Source organism: Saccopteryx bilineata, chromosome X, assembly GCF_036850765.1.
Source record: "Saccopteryx bilineata isolate mSacBil1 chromosome X, mSacBil1_pri_phased_curated, whole genome shotgun sequence".
Taxonomy (NCBI): Eukaryota; Metazoa; Chordata; class Mammalia; order Chiroptera; family Emballonuridae; genus Saccopteryx; species Saccopteryx bilineata.
The window spans coordinates 136442076-136465289 of NC_089502.1; the positions used below are offsets into that span (position 1 = coordinate 136442076).

Below are 23214 nucleotides of genomic sequence, written 5' to 3' on the forward strand. Positions count from 1 at the left end.
ACAATGCTGCAATGAACATGGGGCTGCATGTGTCTTTACGTATCAATGTTTCTGAGTTTTGGGGGTATATACCCAGTAGAGGGATTGCTGGGTCATAAGGTAGTTCTATTTTTAGTTTTTTGAGGAACCACCATAGCTTCTTCCATAATAGTTGTACTACTTTACATTCCCACCAACAGTGAATGAGGGTTCCTTTTTCTCCACAGCCTCTCCAACACTTGCTATTACCTGTCTTGTTGATAATAGCTAATTTAACAGGTGTGAGGTGGTATCTCATTGCAGTTTTGATTTGCATTTCTCTAATAACTAAAGAAGATGTGCATCTTTTCATATATCTGTTGGCCATTTGTATTTCTTCCTGGGAGAAGTGTCTGTTCATGTCTTCTTCCCATTTTTTTATTGGATTGTTTGTTTTCATCTGTGAGTCTCAGTACAGAAAGGATGGAAATGAGTCCATCCTGAAGATCCCTCTACAGCATTTAGCACTAGGCCTTGTTCATAGTTCACTAAATATCCAACTCATATTTTAACCAATTATTCTCTGATTATTTTGTGAATATTATTTAGTTCCTCTCAATGAGATCTTAAATTATTTATATGCAATGAGTCTGCTTTGCATTTCTTTGCATTTTCTCAGTAGTAGCAATTGTAGGTGCTCAAAAAATTGTTGAAGTGAATAAATTATAGCATTTACTTGTATTTATAGCATTTTTCTAAGTATGATTAATTTTTATGAGGTTTATACTTTACCCAAAGAAATACTCTTAGCATGTAATGTCAAGCGCTTCGCTTATTAATTGAACTATTAGGCATGACATTAGAAGTGTAAATGGAAACACAATTCAAGATTCACCTCCCTGTTCTTTTCTACAGTAAAATTCAGCCAGTTTCAGACTTTAAGAATTGTGCATGGAATCAACCAAGAGATTAAAAAAAAACCTTAAGCCTGTTATTTCTGAAATTATGTGACTATGATGGTGCTACGTAGTTACCAAGTTTGTAACTATATGAGAAATGTACTGTGATGAATATTACATTTAGTGGGTCACCTTTCTTTGTAGGGCCTGATGATGCACAGCAACAAATAGAACCTCATCACACAGCAGTGCTGGGAGAAGGTGACGATGTCCAGGTGGAGAACAAGGTAAATATTAAAAATCTTTCATTTTTCTTAACTTGTACTTTCTACTAGTTTCCAGGAAAATGCCTGAATCTACAGTGAAACTGGATTTTTTTCACTTCCATAGGCAAAGAAACTATGCCACAAGTTTATCAACTCCTTTCATTAACTTCTCTTATTTCTAATGGTTTATTTTAAGGTTTTATTAATACTGATTTCTTATCTTCTGGAATCATCTATGTTCCTGTTGTTTATCCCTAGAAATTTGAATCTGGAGACAACATACCTTTCTCTCCTCTTAAATTTCTTTATACAATTGATTTACTTTATTTTCAATGTAGGTAAAAATGGATCAGCCCTCCAGGAGTATAAGCGTCGATGTGCACACATATTCACAGAGAGCCCTTTGGAAGCTGTCCCCATTTTACACTGAAAAGAATATGTGATGCATTTCATAGTCCTTTTGTATGAAAGCCCTACTTTTTATTGATTGATTTAGAGGGTCAGAGAGAAAGAGAGAAGCATTCATTTGTTGTTCTACTTAGTTGTATATTCATTGGTCACTTGTCATATGTGCCCTGACCGGGGATTGAACCTGCAACTTGACATTTCAGGATGATGCTCTAACCAACTGAGCTACCCAGCCAGGGCCAGAAGACCTGCATTTTAAGTAAAGTTTCTGATATTTTAGGAGTCTTAGGAGATTTTTTCCCCAGGTTAGCACACTTCTTCCCTGGATTTTTCATCCCCTTAAGTGATCTGCTTACCCACTATCATATGAGCCTATGAAACCAATCTGCTTTGCATCATTCTAATAAAGAGGATTGAAGAGACAATTTTACAAAAGATCCTGAAAAGGTGAATTTTGAAAAGTGGCGATAAGAACTGTTTCAGTGTGCAGGTGACTGGTGGAGAAGCAATCTGTCCATCTTCTGACCCCCTGGCCCCGGCATTGTAAAATGCAATGGATTTGAGGAATTATTGTTATAGCTCACTTTCCTGGAAGCTCACCTACTGCTGTCTTAATCCTCTGTAACCACCATGAACTGTGAAGTGAATAGAAGAAAAACCCAGGAGCACCAGGTGTAATGCACATCTCAGTGTCTGTGCTCTCTATTATTAGGTTGAACTGCATGAAACTGCCACTTTTGACCTACAAAAATGGCCATTTTATTTATTTCCACCCAGTGCAGGGAAGAGGCATGGAAGCTACACATAGGTCAGAACCTACTGGTAGCAGATTAGTTTGTAACATTATTTGGTTTAACTTGATAGCCTCAGTTCTTTCTATAATATAGCTGAGGGCACGTTGCAAATGTTAAGGGTTTGTAAGCAGAAATGAAATACCAGAAGAAAGTGCCGAGGCAAGTCCGAAAGCCAGGAAGCAGTCGGGGTGGGAAAGAATTGGCTGAAACCGTCAGTTTATTGATAAGCAGTGCTCCTGGCTCTGGGGCACCATTCTGGTATGTGTACTTCTGTAATTATTGCTGTATCTGTGCATAGTCTTGAGCCATCAAGATGTAAGAAAGATTTTTATGAAAATTTTTATTAATTAAAATATTAACATTTAAATGAACATGTGTTGCTTATATTCATGAAAAGTAGACAAGTCTCCCTTAGATTACAACAGAGACTGAACGTGTGAATCTTAGATTTAACCCTTTTTAGCTATGTGACTTTGTACATGTTTCTCAACCTTTCTGAGCTTCAGTTTCTTTGTCTGCAAAATTGAAATAATGACACTAATTTAGAAAGAATATATGTGATTATATATGTCAAGAATCTACTCCAGATCTAGCACAGGAGCTAATAAATCATGTTCAATGGGTCAAATTCAAACCCATTTTTAGTAAATTAAGTTTTATTAGACTGCAGCCACACCCATTCATTGCTGCTTGTCTTCACACCACAGTGGTAGAGTTGAATAGTTGTGACAGAGACTAGACAGGCCACAAAGCCTAAAATAGTTACTCTCTAGCTCTTTACAAAGAAAAGGTTGCTAATCTCTGGTCTAGTACATAGTGGGTGCCCAAGAATGGTAGCTGGAAATTTCAATGATCTAAATACCTAATTTAACAAATAGTCATGCCAGATACATGTTACCTAAAGAGGATTTATACCTTAGGCCCTAAGGTTTACGGTACATCACAGTTTCTACAGCAAGAAAACGACCCTACGGGACCTTGATTCACTCAGACTCCACGCCAAAGTTATCTTTACTTGAAACTAGACTTAGCCTGAGCATTAGATAAAGAAAGAAGATGTGACTTCCTAGTGCTCATCCTAATCCCATTTGTAGTGACATATGGTCAAGACTGAGTTGATGCACTCCCTGGCTTCGTCCTAACACTAAGAAGGCAGTTGTCTTTTGTGACCATTACTCTGAGTCTTCCATGGCAGGTAGCAACTACAGGGGGCTTGGTTTATGCAAGATTTAAGAGTCTTTAAGCTACACCCTTTGATTTCTTAGAGGAAACCCAAACCCCAAGAGTGGCTTCAAAATAGCCTTAACTTTTTCAGAGTTCTTAAAGACTGGGATCAATCCAGGCTGCCCTGGACAGTTAACCCTGGTCTGTACTGGTCCCCCGAAACAGCCTCTGTTTCAAGAGCTAAGGCTCCCTGTGCTGCTTTGACCCACGGTTGGTACTCTGGTTGTCAGGATGGCTCTGTAATCAGGGTCACATGGGTTTGATGTGAAAGGCTCCACTTCACCTTCAGCCCCATGTTTGTACTAGTGTCCTATTGAGAAGGTCTTAAGCCTCATAGATTAGCAAATTTACTTGTAGTTTGTCAAGGCAGACAACCAGTTCCACATGGGATATTGACACATGTCAATACTTGAGAGTAAGAACACTCTAACGGGCATCATTCATGGGGAATCCATTAAATTAATACAGATTGACATTTGATTAAAATAAAGGTAGAAATAAAAATAGCACAAAACACCCTATTAAAGCTAGAAACAATTTTTTGCTTATTTATGTGCAAAACTCATAACAAGCCACTAATTTTTAAAAACTGATAATAGTTCATTGTTTTGCCTTTCACTTGTCCTAAGATGTTTAAACAATAAAATCTAGTAAGAACAATTGCATGCAATGAATTCATCCTACAACTCAGTTTCTTTCTGGAAATTTTTTTCAGGTAATATATCACTATAATAAATGTTCTTGAAGCAAAAGCATGCTCTTAGATTCATTCGCAGAATCTAATCAATCAAACTCACTATGAGTACATCTGATAGCGTAGAAGTTATCACCACCTTAAATGAATCATAGAGCCTTCATCAGGGCTTTGATAATTTATTGGTGATATCAGTGGAACCCAAGACATATCTTGGCAATAACATTTATGGAATAACAAAAGCAATTTGTAAAAATAAATTATTAAGTAAACACAGGAGGACCTAACTCTGAACTCGGAACTCTGAGAATGTGTGCCAAAGCAAAAAAATCAAAGCAAAAAATAAATAAATAAATAAATAAATAACAAGTAAAAGGCATGGTCTGGGCCCCAAAAGATCAGGAATTTTAGTTGGAGTAATATACATGAAGCAGTAAGTGGGCCTCTGTTACCTTAGTATGGGGTCTTTTCATCAAACCCCAAAAAGGCATTGACTTAGATTAACACAGGGACCTATATCTTAAGCAGGTCTTTCATTCTCTGCTTTTGCATAATTTTCATCATTTCGTACTATATACAAGGTCACTCACCATAGACAAGGTTTTTTCAAGATAACAGTAATTGGAACTTTCAACCATATCAACATTCTACTGAATATTTAAAAAGACTATCAGCTTTCAATAACGAAGGCTGGTTAAGAAAAGAGAAAAGATACATTTAAGAAAGAAGAAAAAGACACAAAACATCTGGTTTAGGTTAGAGCAGAAGAGGCCACTCAGAGGTTAATTTTGTGAAAAAATTAAAAGAAGCTTGGACCATCCTTCATATTTCTGAAATGGGAAACCAAACCCCTGAACTCCTCAATACCCAGCAGTTTAATCATTTTTCATTCCCCACCAAATGCAAGTATCCTTTCAGCCTGCTGTCCGAATTATAAATGGAAAGCCATCATTTCATTTGAGTAATATCAAAAGGAGCAGAACTTTAATTTTTAAAACATTATTACTCTAAAATGTATGAATGGTAGGGCAAGTTTGTTACTCACAAAAGATCCATCTTCTGAATTAAAAATTTATAGTTTTAGAAGTCTGCACATCTGCACATTCATGACACCGGAGGCCAGCCTTTCCTCTTCTCTTTTCTCACAATGCCCAACCCTCGTCTAGGCTTCCTGACCCTAAAACTCAGGTATGTCTCCCCTCAAAAAAAAACCCAACACCTCAAAACACTACTCAGTGGCATTTCCTTTCAGAGTAAATTATAAATGATGTAGCACCAGTGATCAGAGCTATTTTCTAAGATACTTTTCTTTTGAATGTCTGTTGATTCACACTAAAATGTCACCGCTCCAAAGTCCTTAGAGAATAAACCTTTTAAGTTGAATTTTTAGTCATTTAAACATGACATAGGAAAAAAATAATTTCAGCTAGAAACCTGTCCCTTTCTGTGGGCTCAGTTTCTATTACCACAATTTCATTTATTCATAACCCTGGAACACTCAGCATGTGCATTAATTATTGTCGTGAGCTCTAAAGTATGATGTAAGTGTACCTAGACTACTTTTTAAGCTTCTGTGCCTCTTTTATTTAGTTTTTCTTCATTTACATCACTGATGTTAAGCCGTTTTTTTCTATTGCTATCCAGAAGTGCTTTCCTGTCTCCTAGCTTTGAATCTCTTACAGATCTGATAACACAAAGCCTTATTGTTGGCATTGTGTATAAAGCAAGAATAAGAAGGAATTGAGAGAGAGTCTGTGCTAAAGTTAAAGCACTAATCTTTAGTCTATGAAGTTTGACATCTATTTTTAAAATTTGAATTAGTAAAAGCCTTTTAGGCTCACTCTTTGATTTTCAACTGTGTTCACATTAGCATATTTTGACAGCAACTTGGGTTATGGATAGGTAAGGTAATGATGTATAAACAAATACAGGCCTGGGAATATTTAAACATATTTTTATTTAAACATGAATTGATGATTAAATCATCTGCTGGGTGTATGTACTAAATGACACCAGCCCTGGGAACATAGGGAGTAAATTAAGACTTTTGCAGAAAACATTTGTGTCCTAAATTCTTTTTAATTTTTTAAAGTTGGAGGCAGACGGAAAAATAGTTTTTAGTCCTGTAAAAAACGAATTTGGGTGGGGTTTTTTGCTACATGGAAAATTAAAGAATTCATTATTCATTTTTATTGAATCTAGTGATAATTCTCCTGGTTCTAGTAGCTTTATAATAATTTCTAATTAAATAGCTTTGTAATAGTAAAAGCATATACATATAATATATAACATTATTTTATCACATATTTAGAAATAGGCTATATTATTAAAATATAGGTGAAGGTTTTAAAATTTTGAAGGCTTTTTAAAGTATCTAATCATTATGGCTTCACTTATTGTTTTATTTTAAATGAGATAAGCCTAAGAGATGCTTCAGAAGAAATACATAATGTTCAGTTATTTATTAGTGAGTAGCAAACTACCCTAAAATCTAGTGGCTTAAAACAGTTATTTATTATTCTCACAAATGAGTTGGGGGGGTGGATCTTCTGCTGGTTTCTCTGGCATTACTGGGTCAGAGGGTATCAGTGACAGTTGGGGTTTGGAGTCACACTGTGAAAGTCCTCCCTGGAAGGATTCCTGTACCAGTTTAAAGCCTCCCAAATGACATATTAAAATGTATCTTTCTTTGCATCCACACTAACACTGGATATCATAATTAATATATTTTTCTCAGTTTCAGGAAGAAAAATCTAATCTTAATTCTAAACAAAAACTTTTAGAGACTAACACAATAAGACCCTTTTGAAGAGAAAGTTGCGCAGATATCACTTGGATGTTTTTATAAGGCTCTACTTAGTGCAACATTTCTGGGATATATTTTACATTAATAGCAATAAATGTCAAAGTAATAAAATCTTTTGGATTTGCATGAATAATCTTAAAAATTATGTTATTACAATGTAATTGACTCTATTCTCTAGGCTGTACTTGACATCTCCATGGCTGTTTTGTAACTACCAATTTGTACTTCTTAATCCCTTCACCTCTTTCTCTCAGCCCCCTAAGCCCCTTACCCTGTGGCGACCATCACTCTGTTCTCTGAATCTGAGTCTTTCTGTTTTGTTTGTTTGTTTATGCTGTTCTTTAGATTCCACATATACCATATTAACCCATGTATAAGACGCCCCCATATATAAGACGCACCTTAATTTTGGGGCCTGAAATTTGAAAAAAAATGTATTACATATAGTTTTTGAACTCAAGTTTTATTCATCATAAAATTCATACAACTCCTTATCACTGTCAAAACGCCCATCCATTAGCTTGTCCTCATCTGTGTCTGATGACGAGTCACTGTCTTCATATATTGCCTCGTCCTCAGTTCCATCTATGACATTTGAAATGCCACAACCACTGTGTAAGACGCACCCAGTTTTTAGACCCCAAATTTTTCAAAAAAGGGTGCATCTTATACATGGGGAAATATGGTAAGTGAAATTATATGGTATTTGTCTTTCTCTGTCTGACTTATTTCACTTAGCATAATACCCTCTAGGTCCATCCATACTGTCTCAAATGGTAATAGTTTCTTTATTATGGCCAAGTAATATTCCATTGTATATGTGTACCACCACTTTTTATCCACTAGTCTATTGATGGGCACTTGGGTTGCTTCCATAGCTTAGCTATCGTAAATAACATTGCAATAAACATAGGGGTACATATATTCTTTCAAATTACTGTTTTGGGTTTTTTCAGATAAATACCCAGAAGTGGAATTGCTGGATCATGGGCAGTTTCATTTTTAATTTTTTTGAGGAACCTCCATACTGTTTTGCATAATAGCTGCACCAATCTGCATTCCCACCAGCAGTGCATAAAAGGTTCCCTTTTTATATCACATTCTTGCCAACATTTATTTGTTCGTTTATTGATGATAGCCATTCTGGCAAGTGTGAGGTGATGTCTCATTGTGGTTTTAATATGCCTGTCTCTGATGATCACTGACACTGAGCATCTTTTCATGTCTGTTGGCCATCTGTATGTCCTCTTTGGAGAAGTGTCTTTTCAGATCCTTTGCCCATTTTTAAAAATTAGATTATTTGTGTGTGGGGGATTGGTGTTGATTTACTTTAGTTCTTTGTAAATTGTGGATATTAACCCCTTATCAAATGTATCATTGGCAAATATGTTCTTCCATTCAGTGGGTTGTTATTACATTTTGTTGTTGGTTTCCTTTGCTGTGAAAATAACTATACATGGTGCCAGGTGGGTTCTTGAAATATCAGGGGGAGCACTTAATTAAAGTATATGATTATCTGACCACTAAGCTGTACACCTGAAACTAATACAAAATAATATTGAATATATACAGTAATTGAAAACAAAATAAAAAGTAAATTTTTAAAAATGCATTTGGCTTGTACTTAAAGTACCTTCATGACCCTAACATAGATTCTCAGGTCAGCTCGTTCTCCTTGTGCTCCTGTCTTCAGGTTCTCTGCTAAAGAGTCTTACAGAAATTGTTTTGAATGGGCACAAAGAGAACTAATTTCTGCCTGAAATAGACCTGATTTTGGAGTGCTGTGACTCTGAAGACAAATTCCTCTGGATGGGGAAGCAACTGGGAGACTTGAATAGTTACCATGAAGTAGTGCTTTAAAATGGAGTCTTAGATGAATGTTTAGAACCTAAATCCAAGGCCTGCCAAGTCTTTCTCTGCATAGATGTGTTGTATTGGGGGGAAATTGTATTGCTAATGGGAAATTACAAATCCTCATTACATAGTTCATTCATAGCCAGGTCAATCATACAGTTTGTCTTAAAGATGTTTCCAGCTAAGGAAAATCTTAATTAAGTTCTCCTTTATTTCAGAAGGCTAACATATTTGTACTCTGTACTTATGTTCTAAATGCTACCAACCATCTTGAAAAATAAGCATTTTCATACTGTGTGCTGTGCAGAAATTATTTCTGGAATTTATATTCAGAATTAAGAGCTTTGTCCATTTGTCTACCATGTCAATTTCAAAGTATTCCTAATTTGACATTAAAAAATAAGCATGCTTACTGTTTGATGCTTTCTTCCTTGACTTTAGGGTCCTGAGAGAAGCCATTTTGTCCTAATTGCTGGGGAGCCATTAAAAGAACCAGTTGTCCAACATGGTAAGTCCAAGTGAGGAAAGTGCAATCTCAATGTTTTACTTATTTACTTAACAGATCCGTGGGTAGCATTTACTGTTTACTAGGATTAGTTGAAATGCTTTATAAATATTAATACACTTAATCTTCTGAACAACCTTATGAAGTAGGTACTCTCATCCCCATTTTGCAGATAAGGAAGCAGAGGTGCAAAAGTCCATTGGCTTGCCCACAGCCACATAGTAGTATTCACACTCAGGCTGTCTGGTTTCCAACCACCCCACTCTCTGTCTTGCACAATTTCAGTTGCCCCAACTCTACCCTGTGCTTCTCTGTTGGGACACAATTGTTGCAGTGGAGCTGGGATTTGAACACTAACTCCTGACCCCATGTCTTGTGCTCTCTCCACTATACTAAGGTTCTACATCCTAAAAGATTAAACTCACACAATTTTAATTACTGGGGAGGGAGTTCAAAGGTTTAATTAGATGTCTGACCAAGTGGTGGTACAGTGGATAGCGCATGGACCTGGGATGCTGAGGACCCGGGTTCAAAACCCCAAGGTCACCAGCTTGAGCATGGGCTCATCTGGCTTGAGCACAAGCTCACCAGTTTGAGCACGGGGTCACCTGTTTAAGCATGGGATAATATACATGACCCCGTGGTCGCTGGCTTAAGCCCAAAGGTCACTGACTTGAAGCCCAAGGTCACTGGCTTGAGCCCAAAGGTCTCTGGCTTGAGCAAGGGGTTGCTAGCTCTGCTGTAGCCCCCCGGTCAAGGCACATATGACAAAGCAATCAATGAACAACTAAGGTGCTACAATGAAGAATTGATGCTTCTCATCTTTGTCCGTTCCTGTCTGTCTGTTCATCCCTGTCTGTCCCTCTCTCACTCTGACTTAAGAAAAAAAGGTTTAATTAGAGAAGACATGAAAACTGTAGTTTAAAAGAGAATTTATGAGATTATCAACAACTATCAAACAATTTTCTTATTTATAACCCTTAGAGTTGATCAGTTAATAATGTATGTTTTCTGGGGGATGTAATGTACAGCATGGTGATGATAATTTATTAATACTGTATTGAATATTGAAAGTTACTAAAAGAGTAAATCTTAAAAGTTCTCATCATAAAAATTAATGATCTGTAACTATGTATGTAATGCATGTTAACTATACTTATTGTGGTGATCATTTTGCAGTACCTACATCCACCTAAAACTAATATAATGTATGCCTTTTATATCTCAATTAAAAAAATAAATTTGGAAATACAATAGCAAAAAGAAAAAACAACCACCACCACCATGAAAAAAAAAAAAGGAAAAACCACAAAACTTGCTTTCTGGTTTCAATTTTTTTCTTCTTGAGGATTTGAGGGAATGAGCTTCCTTAACCTAGCTTTGGACCAGTAGTATCAGCATCACTCGAGGTATAGATAGAAGTGCAGAGTTTCAGACTCTACTCCAGACCTCCAGAATCAGAATATATTTATACATTATCCTAAGAGTCCAGATGATTCATATGCACAATATAAATTGAGAAGCACAGCAGAATACCCCAGCAAAGTGTCAAAATAGAAGCCCAGAAGTGTACTTTTTTATAGAAAAATAATTGCAAAATGCAATAACTGCTTCACAAATCCAGCTATAGCAGAATTATGACATGCAGGAAATCAGTCCTGATCACCTGCAGAATTATATCCAAACTTCTTCCAGTAGATGGAATGCAAAGCCCAAATATGCTAACAATGGTTAAGAAGTTCAAATATGTAATTCCCTCTAAGTAATACAGTTCCATTTTAATTTTGATCTTTCCAAAAAAGCACCTATGATGAGGAACTTTCATAAAGGAATGTCATGAACCTCTGCAGAATGGTAGAAGAAATATACTGAATGGACAAACCTGTCAACTGCATTCAAGACACTGTCAGTGCCAGATAGGAGTTGGCCTTGTTTATCCAACAGATCTTGGGAGTGGTGCAGCCCAGGACAGTATCCCTTTGCCATTATAATGTGTGAAGAAAAGGGAAGAGACAGACACTACAGACTTATGCACTTTTAATAAAACCCAAATTCAAACCTAAGAATTAGACAGAGGCACCAGTAAACTGACCCATGGCCAAATCTGCCCACTGCATGCCTGTTTATTTCCATATTGTCTTTGGCTCCTTTTTGTGCTTCAATGAAAGGGTTGGGTAGTTGAGACAAAGACTGTTGGATCACAAAATCTAAAATACACATATATCTGACCCTTTGCAGAAAAAGTTAGCCAGCCTCTAGAGAACCCAAAATATGATGCTTTTTCGACCTGAAATTATTGTAATGTGTTTATTGTCGACAAACTGTTACTAATTTTCAAAAACAACTTAGTGCCATCACATAAATGCACAGTCTTATACGCTGTATAGACAACAAATTAGGATACTTGCCAATTCTTTGTACCAGATTGGTTCAGTTCTCGATATTAGCTACTGCTGTAAAATTAACACTACAGTAAATCTTAAAAGTTCTCATCACAAGAAAAAAGGGGTATTAACTATGCATCGTGGTGATCATTTTGCAATAGATACTAACATAAAAAATTATGTTAAACCTGAAACTAATATAATGTTGTATGCCAATGATATCTCAAAAAAAAATAAGAAAAAAAAAACCCCTAACATCTACAAACTGATTGTAATAGAACCAAACCTAAGAATGCTTTGAATAAAGAAACTGCCATCATTGATGACAGCTGCAATGGATGAATGAGATGTAATGCCTTTGATTATCTGAAGTTTGGTCTTTTTAATCAACCACAATCATAGTCAAGAAACTCGTATTACCATCCTTGGGGATTGGATGCTGTGAAAATAATCTTTTACTGTTCATATATATGCCTGGATTTGTTTCAAGTTAAGAACTACAGAAACAGCCTGACCAGGCGGTGGCACAGTGGATAGAGCGTTGGACTGGGATGCGGAGGACCCAGGTTTGAGACCCCAAGGTCGTCAGCTTGAGCGCGGGCTCATCTGGTTTGAGTAAAGCTCACCAGCTTGGACCCAAGGCCGCTGGCTTGAACAAGGGGTTACTCGGTCTGCTGTAGGCCCACGGTCAAGGCACATATGAGAAAGCAATCAAAAAAAGAAAAGAACTACAGAAACACATATCGTTTATAGTAGAAGAAAATGTTATTGTCACCCCAAACTGTCTGAATTTCTCTTTCTGCCTTAGGTCCATTCGTGATGAACACTAATGAAGAGATTTCTCAGGCCATTCTTGATTTCAGAAATGCAAAAAATGGATTTGAAAGAGCCAAAAACTGGAGATCAAAGATTGGAAACTAGTCAAGAGCACAAGAGCAAATCTCGATACTTTCTAGAATGTTGCCATTTGTGGCGTGCATTTAGTCAATGCATTCAATTTCCAAAGCTGACATAGCGGGTGCTTCTGAAGAATTCCACACTAGAGTGATAACATGGTTTTCACAGCAATGCACATGAGCTATTTCCTGGCACAGCAAATAAACCTAATCGTTGCTACTTTAAAATTCAGTATTCTTCATTTCGACTTATGTTACTAAGCTTCTGCAAAAATCATTTTATGTGTGTTTCTTTTTCATGTGTGTGTGGATATTTTCTTTTTGTGCATGTGTGAGATTTTAAAAGATTTTGCTGGCTTCTGCGTGCCACTGGCAGTTGGTGCATGAGCATCTGAGGTCCCTTCCTGAGCACTGCATTTCAATGCACAGTCATGCCTATGTGCAGGGGTTTCACGTTACAGGTTATCTGCGTTAAAACAACAGCAGTCCTGAGTGTTTGAGTCAGTTTTTAAAACGTCCCTGCTATTGGTAGAGATGTGACAGGATTACAGCCAAGACTTCCCTGCATTTCCTGCCAAAATCTGCGTCAGATTTAAGACACATGCTTCTGCAAGCTTCCATGAGGCTTGTGAAAAAAGTTGGAATCCAGAATCAGGTTCCAGCTTTTCAATAGCTGCAAACATTGGTGGCCACACCACCACTTCACAAAGCAGCTAGAACCAGGGGCATAAGGTGGAAATATTTTTTTTAAATTTTCTGGACATTAAATGGATTTAGAGTGCTTTCGCATTGCAAGTGGGAAAATGTCCACCTCCTGATTATTTTTGGAGCATGAGAACATTAAAAAATTTTTTTTCATCTCTCTGTTAGCATAAGATTGTGCAAAAGTGTACCTTGACTAATTGAAGTCATTTCATTGGATTTTGATCACAACTGATTATTTGTTTCTCCATGTGAAGTCTCGGGATTTTGAGCTTTCCTTCTGGAGAATGCCTTTTGAAACAGTTTTCTCTGGCTGCCTAATGTCAACTGCTTGATAATCAGTGGATATTAAAATGTTCAAAATGTACAAACAGTGGGCAGTGGTGAATATTTTCATGATGTCTTCTCTGCAGTTGGTGCAAGACTCCAATTATGAACATGGACCAGTCAAGGTAGGTGAGCTCAATTTTTAATATGATGCAGATTTTTTATTGGCTTATATAGAAGACTCTCTCCCTCTCTTTTTGCATCTTTTATTCGTTAATGAGTGTTCTGATGTTTGTTTGTTTTTTTAGGCTTCTTGTGATTCTTGCTCTGAGTATTTGAAAATGCTGGGGTTGTTTTGGAAATGTAAAACAACATGAGTGAATATTCTGGAATCTTTTCAGATGGGAAAGTTTCCCCTCAATTGTATATGGGGATGCAATAGTGAATTTCTAATGAAGCACTGACTTAATTTTGTGACATATAACTTTTTGGACCATTTATTTTCAGGTCATTTGTGAGTGACAAATTTTAGTTGATTTACTTTGTTGGTTACTGTCAATGGAAACCTGTCTTCTTTCCACAGTTTTCTATCTGGTTTTCCAAATTACCATTGCCACTATCTAGAAAAATATTTTCTCGGTAGTTCATTTGGTTTTTTGCTCTTTGCAATGTGTGAAATTCAACAGTAATGTAATCTTTGGTTTTATGAGCAAGCATTAGAAAGAGCCCAGTAGACTGAGAGTAATACAAAAAAGTTAACTGGAATGTTACTGACTGAGCAATACTTAACCCAGTTTTATATATTTCATAGATTATATTGGTTTTATTTCACCTTTTTATTTTGAAAATGATTTTGATAAAATTATTTTGACTGATATGTTACAAATCATTATTGATTTAGGAAATTCTGGCTGTGAACAGACTATCAGATGTGGACTTGAATTTTTGTAGCTGTTGTTAAGACATCCATTTTCAGCAGGGGTGATAGCGCCCCCAACAGATAAATGTATAGTATATAAACATATATACAGTGTATCTGAAGGATGAAGTCTGTGTTAGGGGTAGAGACCATCTTGTCCAGCAGTGTACATTTTTTAACTTTTCAGAGTCCAAATGCAATTGGAGAGGTCACAGTTACTCGGCTACCCTTCATTGCCAAGAACCTGTATTTTGGATCTGAATACCAGTTTACAGGTGAAAGGGAACCCAATTTTAGCCTATGTAACAGGAGAAATAAATCTGACTTGTTTGAAACAAGTAAGACTTTTCATGCTGTTAAGCTTTTTCTTAAGTACACAACACTCAGGTTCAAATGTGCTGAGTTCATGGAGTTGCATTTTCCCCTTGGTTTTATTGCATGGAGTTTTAAAATGTTTCCATTGTACTTTGGAAGCGTCGATGTATTTGATAGGACAGGAAGAGACTGATTTGTTGAAATTACGTACTATTCTTGAGGTTGTTCAACTCTTTTAAACACCACAGGCACCCAAGAATTCTTTAGGTGCCCTGGGCATGGTGAGGGTTTAAAAGTTTCAAATTTATTGCTAATGTAAACTTCTTTAATGAGACAATGGAGGAAAGCAGTTGAAGTTCCATGTGACACAAATCTTGTCCTTCCACATGGAAGATGCAATGTTATATGCTTAGTAATATTATTCATGATTTTCTTTATATATAATATATTGGAATTTTTTTAAAGAGTAAAAATACCTATATTCAGCTTATATCCACCCAATTTCCACCCAAATTAAATGTTTCTAATGTGAAGGAAAGGTTGTCTATAGTTAAACAGAAGTTTTGGTGTACATGTGACTGAGTGCTAACCTAAGGGTTAGGAGGTTTGCCAGATGGATTATAATGCTTTTCCTTTGCCCCCAACTTTTCCTTAAGAGAACATCTAAGACAGAATGTTTCTAAGTGTTACTGTTCCTCTGGTTCAAGTTAAAATTTAGAATGAAAATATATTCAGGATATAGTGCTTTGGATACTGGGATACAAATTTTAATTTTTGTTTTTTGAGATGAATATGCTTTATTTATTATAAGACATTTTTAGGGTCCTCCTCAGTAGTAGGTACATGAGAAGATTTCTCTCTCCACCCTCTTTTCTTCCAGCCACCTTTTTCCAGAATGGACGGCCATGCTAATTTTATCCTTAGATTGTCCTTCCCCCATAGTCCTCACTTTCTAGCCTTGAACATTCTCCTGTTTTTCTCAGCTTAGACTAGAGTTGTCTCTACGACAGTTACATGAGTCTGTGAACCTTTTTTCTGTAACAACCATCTAAACAGCTACTAATATCTTGGACAATTGTGCTCAATGCCATTTGAGCATAAGGCATCCTAATTTCATTAATCTTACCACTTGTACTTAAGAGAGCTGTTTAGGGTAAGCAGTGCATGGAATTTGTGAACAGAGATAAATATGTTTGAAAATCTCAACTCAAACCTATATATACTGTTTAGCTGCTGAGTTTCTGAATCTAATTAGAACACGTTTTCTTCTAGAAATAATGTTAATCCCATGCCTGTTTTTTGACTCAGTAATATAATCAGATTAACCATGTAAACATGGATCTATTTCTGTGTCTATTTTCTTCAGCTTTTAGAAATAAAGTTAGGATAGTGACATACATTTGCACAGAGTGTGCACACTCTAGGAAGCTATATCCACAGACTCACATCTGCCGATGACAGTACTAAGTACAATAGTATAGACACTTTGGGAATTTGGCATCCAAATACCTACAACCTCACGGTCCTGCCGTCCACAATGACCTTCTGGCCAGCACTATTTCTGGTTTATTTGATAAGCTACTAGGGGAAGCCATCCTCCATAAGTCTTTTCAAAGTCATTGATGCCAACTTTGAAAAGAAGTGAAAAAGGAATAATTCCAAATCATGGTAGGCTTTTTCAACTCTTTTCTGGCAAAATTTGTTTTCTTCTCCCCTGTAGCCCCTTCTTTCTTAACCTCACTGGTGGAAGAGTATTGCTCAGCGTGATAGTCATTCAAACTCTGCATGAGACTGGAATAAGTCCAAGACTCACAAGAATGTGAGATAACCCTAACTTTCATGAGAAAACCACATGCCTGACAAGACTTAATAACCTTTGTGTCACTGCCTTCTCCTAAAATTGTCTCTAAAGTGAATTGAATAATAAAGTTAATTGGAAAAAAAAGTAATGGGTAGGGAAGATTTTCCAATTCAGTTTTATTTGTGCAGACTCCTGAAGGAAGTAAGGGACACAGAGGCCACCACTGTGCAATGGCCATGATGAGGGCAGGGAAGTGACTCGGGTGTTTAGGAATAAGCCAGGGGCCAGTGTGACTCAAGGAGGGAGAGTGCAGGCCAGCACCCCTATCACTGAGGTTAAAAAGTAGCCAGGACAGATCATGTAGGATGTGGCTGTGTTCCTGTAAAACTTTATGGCCACTGACATTTGAATTGTATGTCATTTTCATGCATCAGGAAATATTCTTATTTTCATTTGTTTCAATCATTAAAAAGTGTCAAAAAATGTTAGCTCACGGGCCATACAGAAAGAAGCTACAGGCTGCATTTGGCCCACAGGTCATAGTTCACCAACCCTAATCTATATTATTACACTATTCTGTCCCCTTCATAGTATATATCAGTACCTGACATTTTTATTTGCTATGTCTAAACCTATTCCTTTGCTACCTTCCATTATAATGATAGCTTTTTGAGAACAGGACTTGTCATTGTCTTACTTCAGTGTCCCAATCACCTAGTGCAAAGCCTATAATAGAGTGGGTACTTATAAAAAAAAGTGTTTGTTGACTGATGGACTAGACTTCTATGATTTTGAGATAGCCAGGTATGAACTACTGCATTAAATAGTTTCCAGCTTCTACTCTCATCATGGTTTGTCTGATTTCATTTTTTCTAATCCTAAAGAATTTTTATGAGGCACTATACTCACCCTGGACTTTTTTCCTGTGGTGATTAGACAGGATATGTGTGGAGGTTTCAAAGAGCCTTCCTGGGTCCTTCTGACCACAAACTATTATATAAGGTGTTTACTTCTAGGAGCCACTTATAAAAGAAAAACACCTTAACCCAGTATTTTAGCTTGGTTGTCATAGAAAGAGAGATGGGCAAAGCAGCATCTGACCATACAACAGGTCTAATTAAAATGTAGACCCCTTTATGATCTCCTTCATCTTCGAGATTCTTGAGAAGTGCTATCTATGTTTTCATCTTACACCATCTGGTTTGTGAAGATGTGGGAAATTATGGCAAAGTACTCTGGTCAGACACTTTATCAGTCAGGCTAGTCCAGTATATGCTGCAATAACAAACACCCTCAAATCTGTAGGGCTCACAAACAACAGAGATGTATTTATTGCTCATACCACATGACCATCCTGGTGCGTCCAGGGTCAACTCCAAAGTCAGGATGAAACTAATTAAGCATCCACATTTTGAATGTCATTAATCACCATGACAGAGGGAGGGAGAGCCTGGGAGAGTCTCTGCCTGGCAGTAAATGTTCTGGCCCAGAAGTGACACACATCACTTTTGGTCACAGCCCCTTCACTCAGTGCCCCATCAACCACAAGGGGCCTAGAAGTGCAGTCTTTGCATGTGCTCAGAAGGTAAAAAGTTGGAAATATTTGGTGAACAGTATTAATGACTAAAACACACAACTTGGGTCACTTCTAAATGTTTCTGAACATTTGAGATGAGAAACAGCCATGGTTGGACGTGGATAAAATTGCTGAAGGAAGATACTTGGGGTTCTTTCTGCCGCTTAAGGGGCTCCTTCTCCCTGAAAAGGAAAAGCTGTACATTCAGTTCAGTAAATATTTGTGGAATGTCTTCCATGTGCCAAGCACATGAGTGGACGTGATGTTTTTCATAAACTGAAGAGGTCTTAGTTATTTGTGTATCTTACCAACAGCCAAAGAGTTCAATTTGACCTCTGAAAAGGATAATTTTAATGCTGAAAACTTTATGTAGCACTGTAGCATTTTATAATGAGTCTATTTTTGTCATTTATTGTTACCTAAATAATTATAACACTCACATGGAGAAAAATACTGCATTCCTGAAATCTAGGTTTGGCTGAAATTGTTTCTGGAGAGAAAATGACATGTTGACTATTGCTATGATAAATATATTGTTGTTGCATATTGTTTCATTCTGGACAGAATTAGAAAGAGTTTAATTTTGGTTGAATGAATAGCCTGAGTTCATCCTAAATAAGAGACACCCCCAAAAGAATACAATGGGATGAGAAAGTGAAAGCCTTTTGTAATGGTGTGCTTGGTTCATACCTATACTGTCACAGCAAGGCTCAGACCGTTGGGCATCTTAGACAATGCAGAGGATGACAGTGAGGAAGAGGAGAGCAGTGGATGTTGACATGGGGCCACTGCATCTTGAAAGGGGACATACTGGACTGCCAGCAGCACAGCAGGGCTGCTTTGTAAAAAGGATGATGAGGTTTTGCGTAAAGATTCTCTACCCATTCAATGCATTATGTTATACTGACATTGAAACAGGACTGTTGGAGTTAAGTATTGCCACAAGAATGCTGTGTAACAAACCGGTTCAAAATTCAGTGGTTTCAAACATTAAAACCAACAACAAAAAACTATTCTTATGTTGCTATGGGTCGTTTGGGAGTCAAGATTCAAGCCATAGGCTGAGTGTGGGTCTGCTCCCCACGTATCTCTCTTCCTCCTTGGATAAGTGGGCTAGCAGGAATAGGTGCTTGTGTGGTGGCGGAAATATGAGAACTGTGCACTCATAAGTACATTTCAGTCTTCTGTTTGTATCATGCTTTGTACCATCCTATTGGTCAAAGCAGGTCTCATGTCCCAATGTCAATCCAGCTGAGAAATCAAGTCCTTCTTGGAGGGGGGGGGAAGCAGTGAAATTGTTTTTAACAATAACCTAATTACCATAAAGGCTTTGGGTTATTTCCTTAGACATTGGGCCTTTGATGAGATCAGTGATAGAAAGACTAACTCAGGAATATATACTCTTAAGGTTATTCAGCACATCCTTTTAGAGTTTTGCCACTCAAACCCATCCTGCACTCATGTGCCACCACATTTCATGATTACAGTTGCATCAAATGGGAGCAGAAACATTTGAGTAGAGCACAGATTTAAAACATGTAAAGAGGAGCATAGACATCTCCCCAAATGCTAGAAAATGTGACTTGGGAGAAAACCACTAATGATAGTCATCAAATTGGAGACTGTGAAGGTTCCAGGAATCTTAGCCATCTAGTATCTCCTTAAAATATCCAGACAACTATGCAGACACACTCACAGAAATGCATGCATGCATATGTATGCACATGAGCATACACACACACATTTTTCCTGCATTTGTAGTTCCTTTCCTTAGTCTAAGTTTAATTTAAAACACCCTGGGTTTCTCATATAGATACATTTAAATATAGGACTGCATAAGTAAAAGAGCTGCTAGTGGCCCTGGCCGGTTGGCTCAGCGGTAGAGCGTCGGCCTGGCGTGCGGGGGCCCCGGGTTCGATTTCCGGCCAGGGCACACAGGAGAAGCGCCCATTTGCTTCTCCACACCCCCCCCCCCGTTCCTCTCTGTCTCTCTCTTCCCCTCCCGCAGCCAAGGCTACAGTGGAGCAAGGATGGCCCGGGCACTGGGGATGGCTCCTTGGCCTCTGCCCCAGGTGCTAGAGTGGCTCTGGTCACGGCAGAGCGACGCCCCGGAGGGGCAGAGCATCACCCCCTGGTGGGCAGAGCATCGCCCCTGGTGGGCGTGCCGGGTGGATCCCAGTCGGGTGCATGCGGGAGTCTGTCTGACTGTCTCTCCCCGTTTCCAGCTTTGGAAAAATAAAAAAAAAAAAAAAAAAAAAAAACTGCTAGTAGCATAAGTCCCCTCCCCTGGCCGCAGCCAAATGCCAGGTTTCTGGATTTCAGAGAAGCAGGACCAGGTCTTCTGCTGGTTCCAGCTTAGCATCTGAAGCACCTGTAGCTGCAGCAGTAATTATTAGCAAGTGCCCAAAGTACATACGTTAGGTACCACCTATTGTGGATAAGGCCAGACCCTAATAAGAAAACACAAAGGTTTAAAAAGTGGGTCATATTTTTTATTTATCCATTTATAAAGATATATGTAAAGCCTGAGCAGATACTCTAAAATTGGCCTTCTGCCTGACCAGGCGGTGGCGCAGTGGATAGAGCATCGGACTGGGACGCGGAGGACCCAGGTTCAAAACCCCGAGGTCACCAGCTTGAGCGCAGGCTCATTTGGTTTGAGCAAAGCTCACCAGCTTGGACCCAAGGTCGCTGGCTCGAGCAAGGGGTCACTGGCTCTGCTATAGCCCCCCCCCCCATCAAGGCACATATGAGAAAGCAATCAATGAACAACTAAGGTACCACAACGAAGAATTGATGCTTCTCATCTCTCTCCCTTCCTATCTGTCTGTCCCTATATGTCCCTCTCTCTGTCTCTCTCTGTCACAAAAAAATGCCCTTTTTTTTCTGAAAATACCCCCCAAGAAATGCTTTAAAAAAGGAAAAGAAAAAGGTTGCCTTTGATTTACTCTGGAAAAGCTTTTCTCTGATTGGAGTTGCACCATCTTGCACTTTTCAAACCCACCTCTCGAGTTACTAAGGAAAATCAAGGGCCATCAAACACAGACTTGTAAGCCCCAGCACAGAACCAGGTACCCTGCCCCCGTGAAAGAAACGAAAGGAAATGAACTTTATTGAGTGCCTACTCTATACCTGATCATTTCCCACATATGACCTTGTATAATCTCCACCTCAGTTCTATGAGGTGAGTATTATTAGCACTGCCATCTCTAAATGAGGAAACCATGGCTTAAGGAAGTTCAAAAATTGACCCTCAGTCAAATAGCTTAAGAGGAGCAATGGCTGGATTTAAAGCCAAATTAGTTTAATTTTTATGTTACTATATAAAATCAACATCATTTCATTTTTATGTTCAATTCTATGAATTTCCACACATCATAATTTGTGTCATCACCATCACAATCAGGATACAGAAACAAATTCATGTATGCTACTGTTTTATAGTCACACCCTCCCCCAACCTCTGGCAATCACTGACCTGTTCTCCATCACTATCATTTTGGTATGTTGGGACTGTCATAAATGGACTCATACACTGTAACCTTTTGAGATTGACCTTTGAGAGCCATCCAAGGTGCTATGCGTAGCCCAATTCATTCCTTTGTGTTGCTGAGTGGTATTATGTGGGATGGATATAACACAGTTTGCTTAACCATTCACCCATTGAATGGCATATGGGTTGTTTCCAGTTTTGTTTTGGCTATTATGAAGAAAACCAAACTCTAAACAATGTAAAGATTTTTCTGTGAATATAAGTCCTCATTTATTTAGGGTAAATTCCCAGGAGTGGAACTTCTGGGTCATACAGTGAATGTATGTTGAACTTTATTAGAAACTGCCAACACATTTTCCAATAGCATTCAAAGCCAGTTTTGAACACTTTGAATCCAGGATCCCCCCTCCCCAATCAGCTGTATGTTCAGAAGACAAAGGGGTTTACTATATCAGGCAAAGCTTCCTTTCAGGAGATGTTATTTCCACTTGGGGGTTGCAGGAGGCAAAATTACAAAACTTGAAGTTGGGCTCACAAGTTTAACCTACCTGAACCTATTCCTTGATGGGTGGGGGAGTGAGAGGGGAATAGAAGGGTGGGAGGATATCTGTGGAGGACAGCTGGGGACCTGACGGCACCACTGGGACTCCAAACTAGGGCCAAGCCTCAAACATGCAGTTAAATATGCAATGCAAAATGCTCTTCCAGGAAACGGAAGTCGCTAAGAGGTGGAAGGAACAGGAACTTGTTTTTTGTGGGGCAGGGGAGGAAGGACAGAAACTATTTGTACTGCAACCTGATCCACCTCCCTAACGCCACTGCAGAGAACTGTGCCCCACCACCACCACACTTGTAAATCCCTAAGCAAATTTAGGCAAAGTTATGTGAAATGTGACCTCTCCATAGCTCACATGGAAGCTTCTGGATTTTCCAAATATACAAATTTTATTCACCCCACCCCCTTACGAGCTTTGCAACATAGTCTCAGAGCCAGAGCTCTCAAGAGGTCCAGTGAGGAGCTTTGCAAAGCTGGTCACCTTTTCAATATCTAGAACAGGAGAGCTCTTAACAGCACGGGGCTAGAATGGCCAAAGAAAAGCTCAGAGCAAGGATCTGAACTCACTCGTGTACTCCACGAGTCAGGTTTCTTTCACTTGACATCCATGTTTCTATTCTCATTTATATTTTCTTTCAAATATTTTATAGACTACCTTCCGAAAAGAAAGACTATTTTTTAGCTTGCATCTATGGACTTGTATGTAGCTCAGGCACTTACCCAGATATTTGAACCAGCATGAATCATCCCCCAAATTAGTGGTTCTCATTAAAATTGTTTGGGAAGACTTTTTAAAATAAACATTTTATTTTGAAGTAATTTTAGGTTTATGGAAAAGTTGCAAAAAAGGTATAGAGAATTCCTGTGCATCTCTCACGCAGCTTTCCCTAAGACTAG

The 23214-nt window shown here is 38.2% G+C and overlaps 2 protein-coding genes across 5 annotated transcripts in view; both read left to right on the forward strand.

Moving 5' to 3' along the window:
- Positions 1-12916, forward strand: part of PIR (pirin) — a 97371-nt gene extending 84455 nt beyond the window's left edge. For all 3 annotated transcript variants that reach the window (XM_066249727.1, XM_066249728.1, XM_066249729.1), the window contains exons 8-10: positions 1062-1144; positions 9345-9411; positions 12601-12916. In XM_066249727.1, coding sequence (XP_066105824.1) covers positions 1062-1144; positions 9345-9411; positions 12601-12713 — 263 coding nt within the window. In that variant the 3' untranslated portion in view covers positions 12714-12916. The remainder of the gene's footprint in view (positions 1-1061; positions 1145-9344; positions 9412-12600) is intronic.
- A 129-nt stretch (positions 12917-13045) lies between these two features.
- VEGFD (vascular endothelial growth factor D) overlaps positions 13046-23214 on the forward strand; it is a 48153-nt gene continuing 37984 nt past the window's right edge. For both annotated transcript variants that reach the window (XM_066249725.1, XM_066249726.1), the window contains exon 1: positions 13046-13842. In XM_066249725.1, coding sequence (XP_066105822.1) covers positions 13744-13842 — 99 coding nt within the window. In that variant the 5' untranslated portion in view covers positions 13046-13743. The remainder of the gene's footprint in view (positions 13843-23214) is intronic.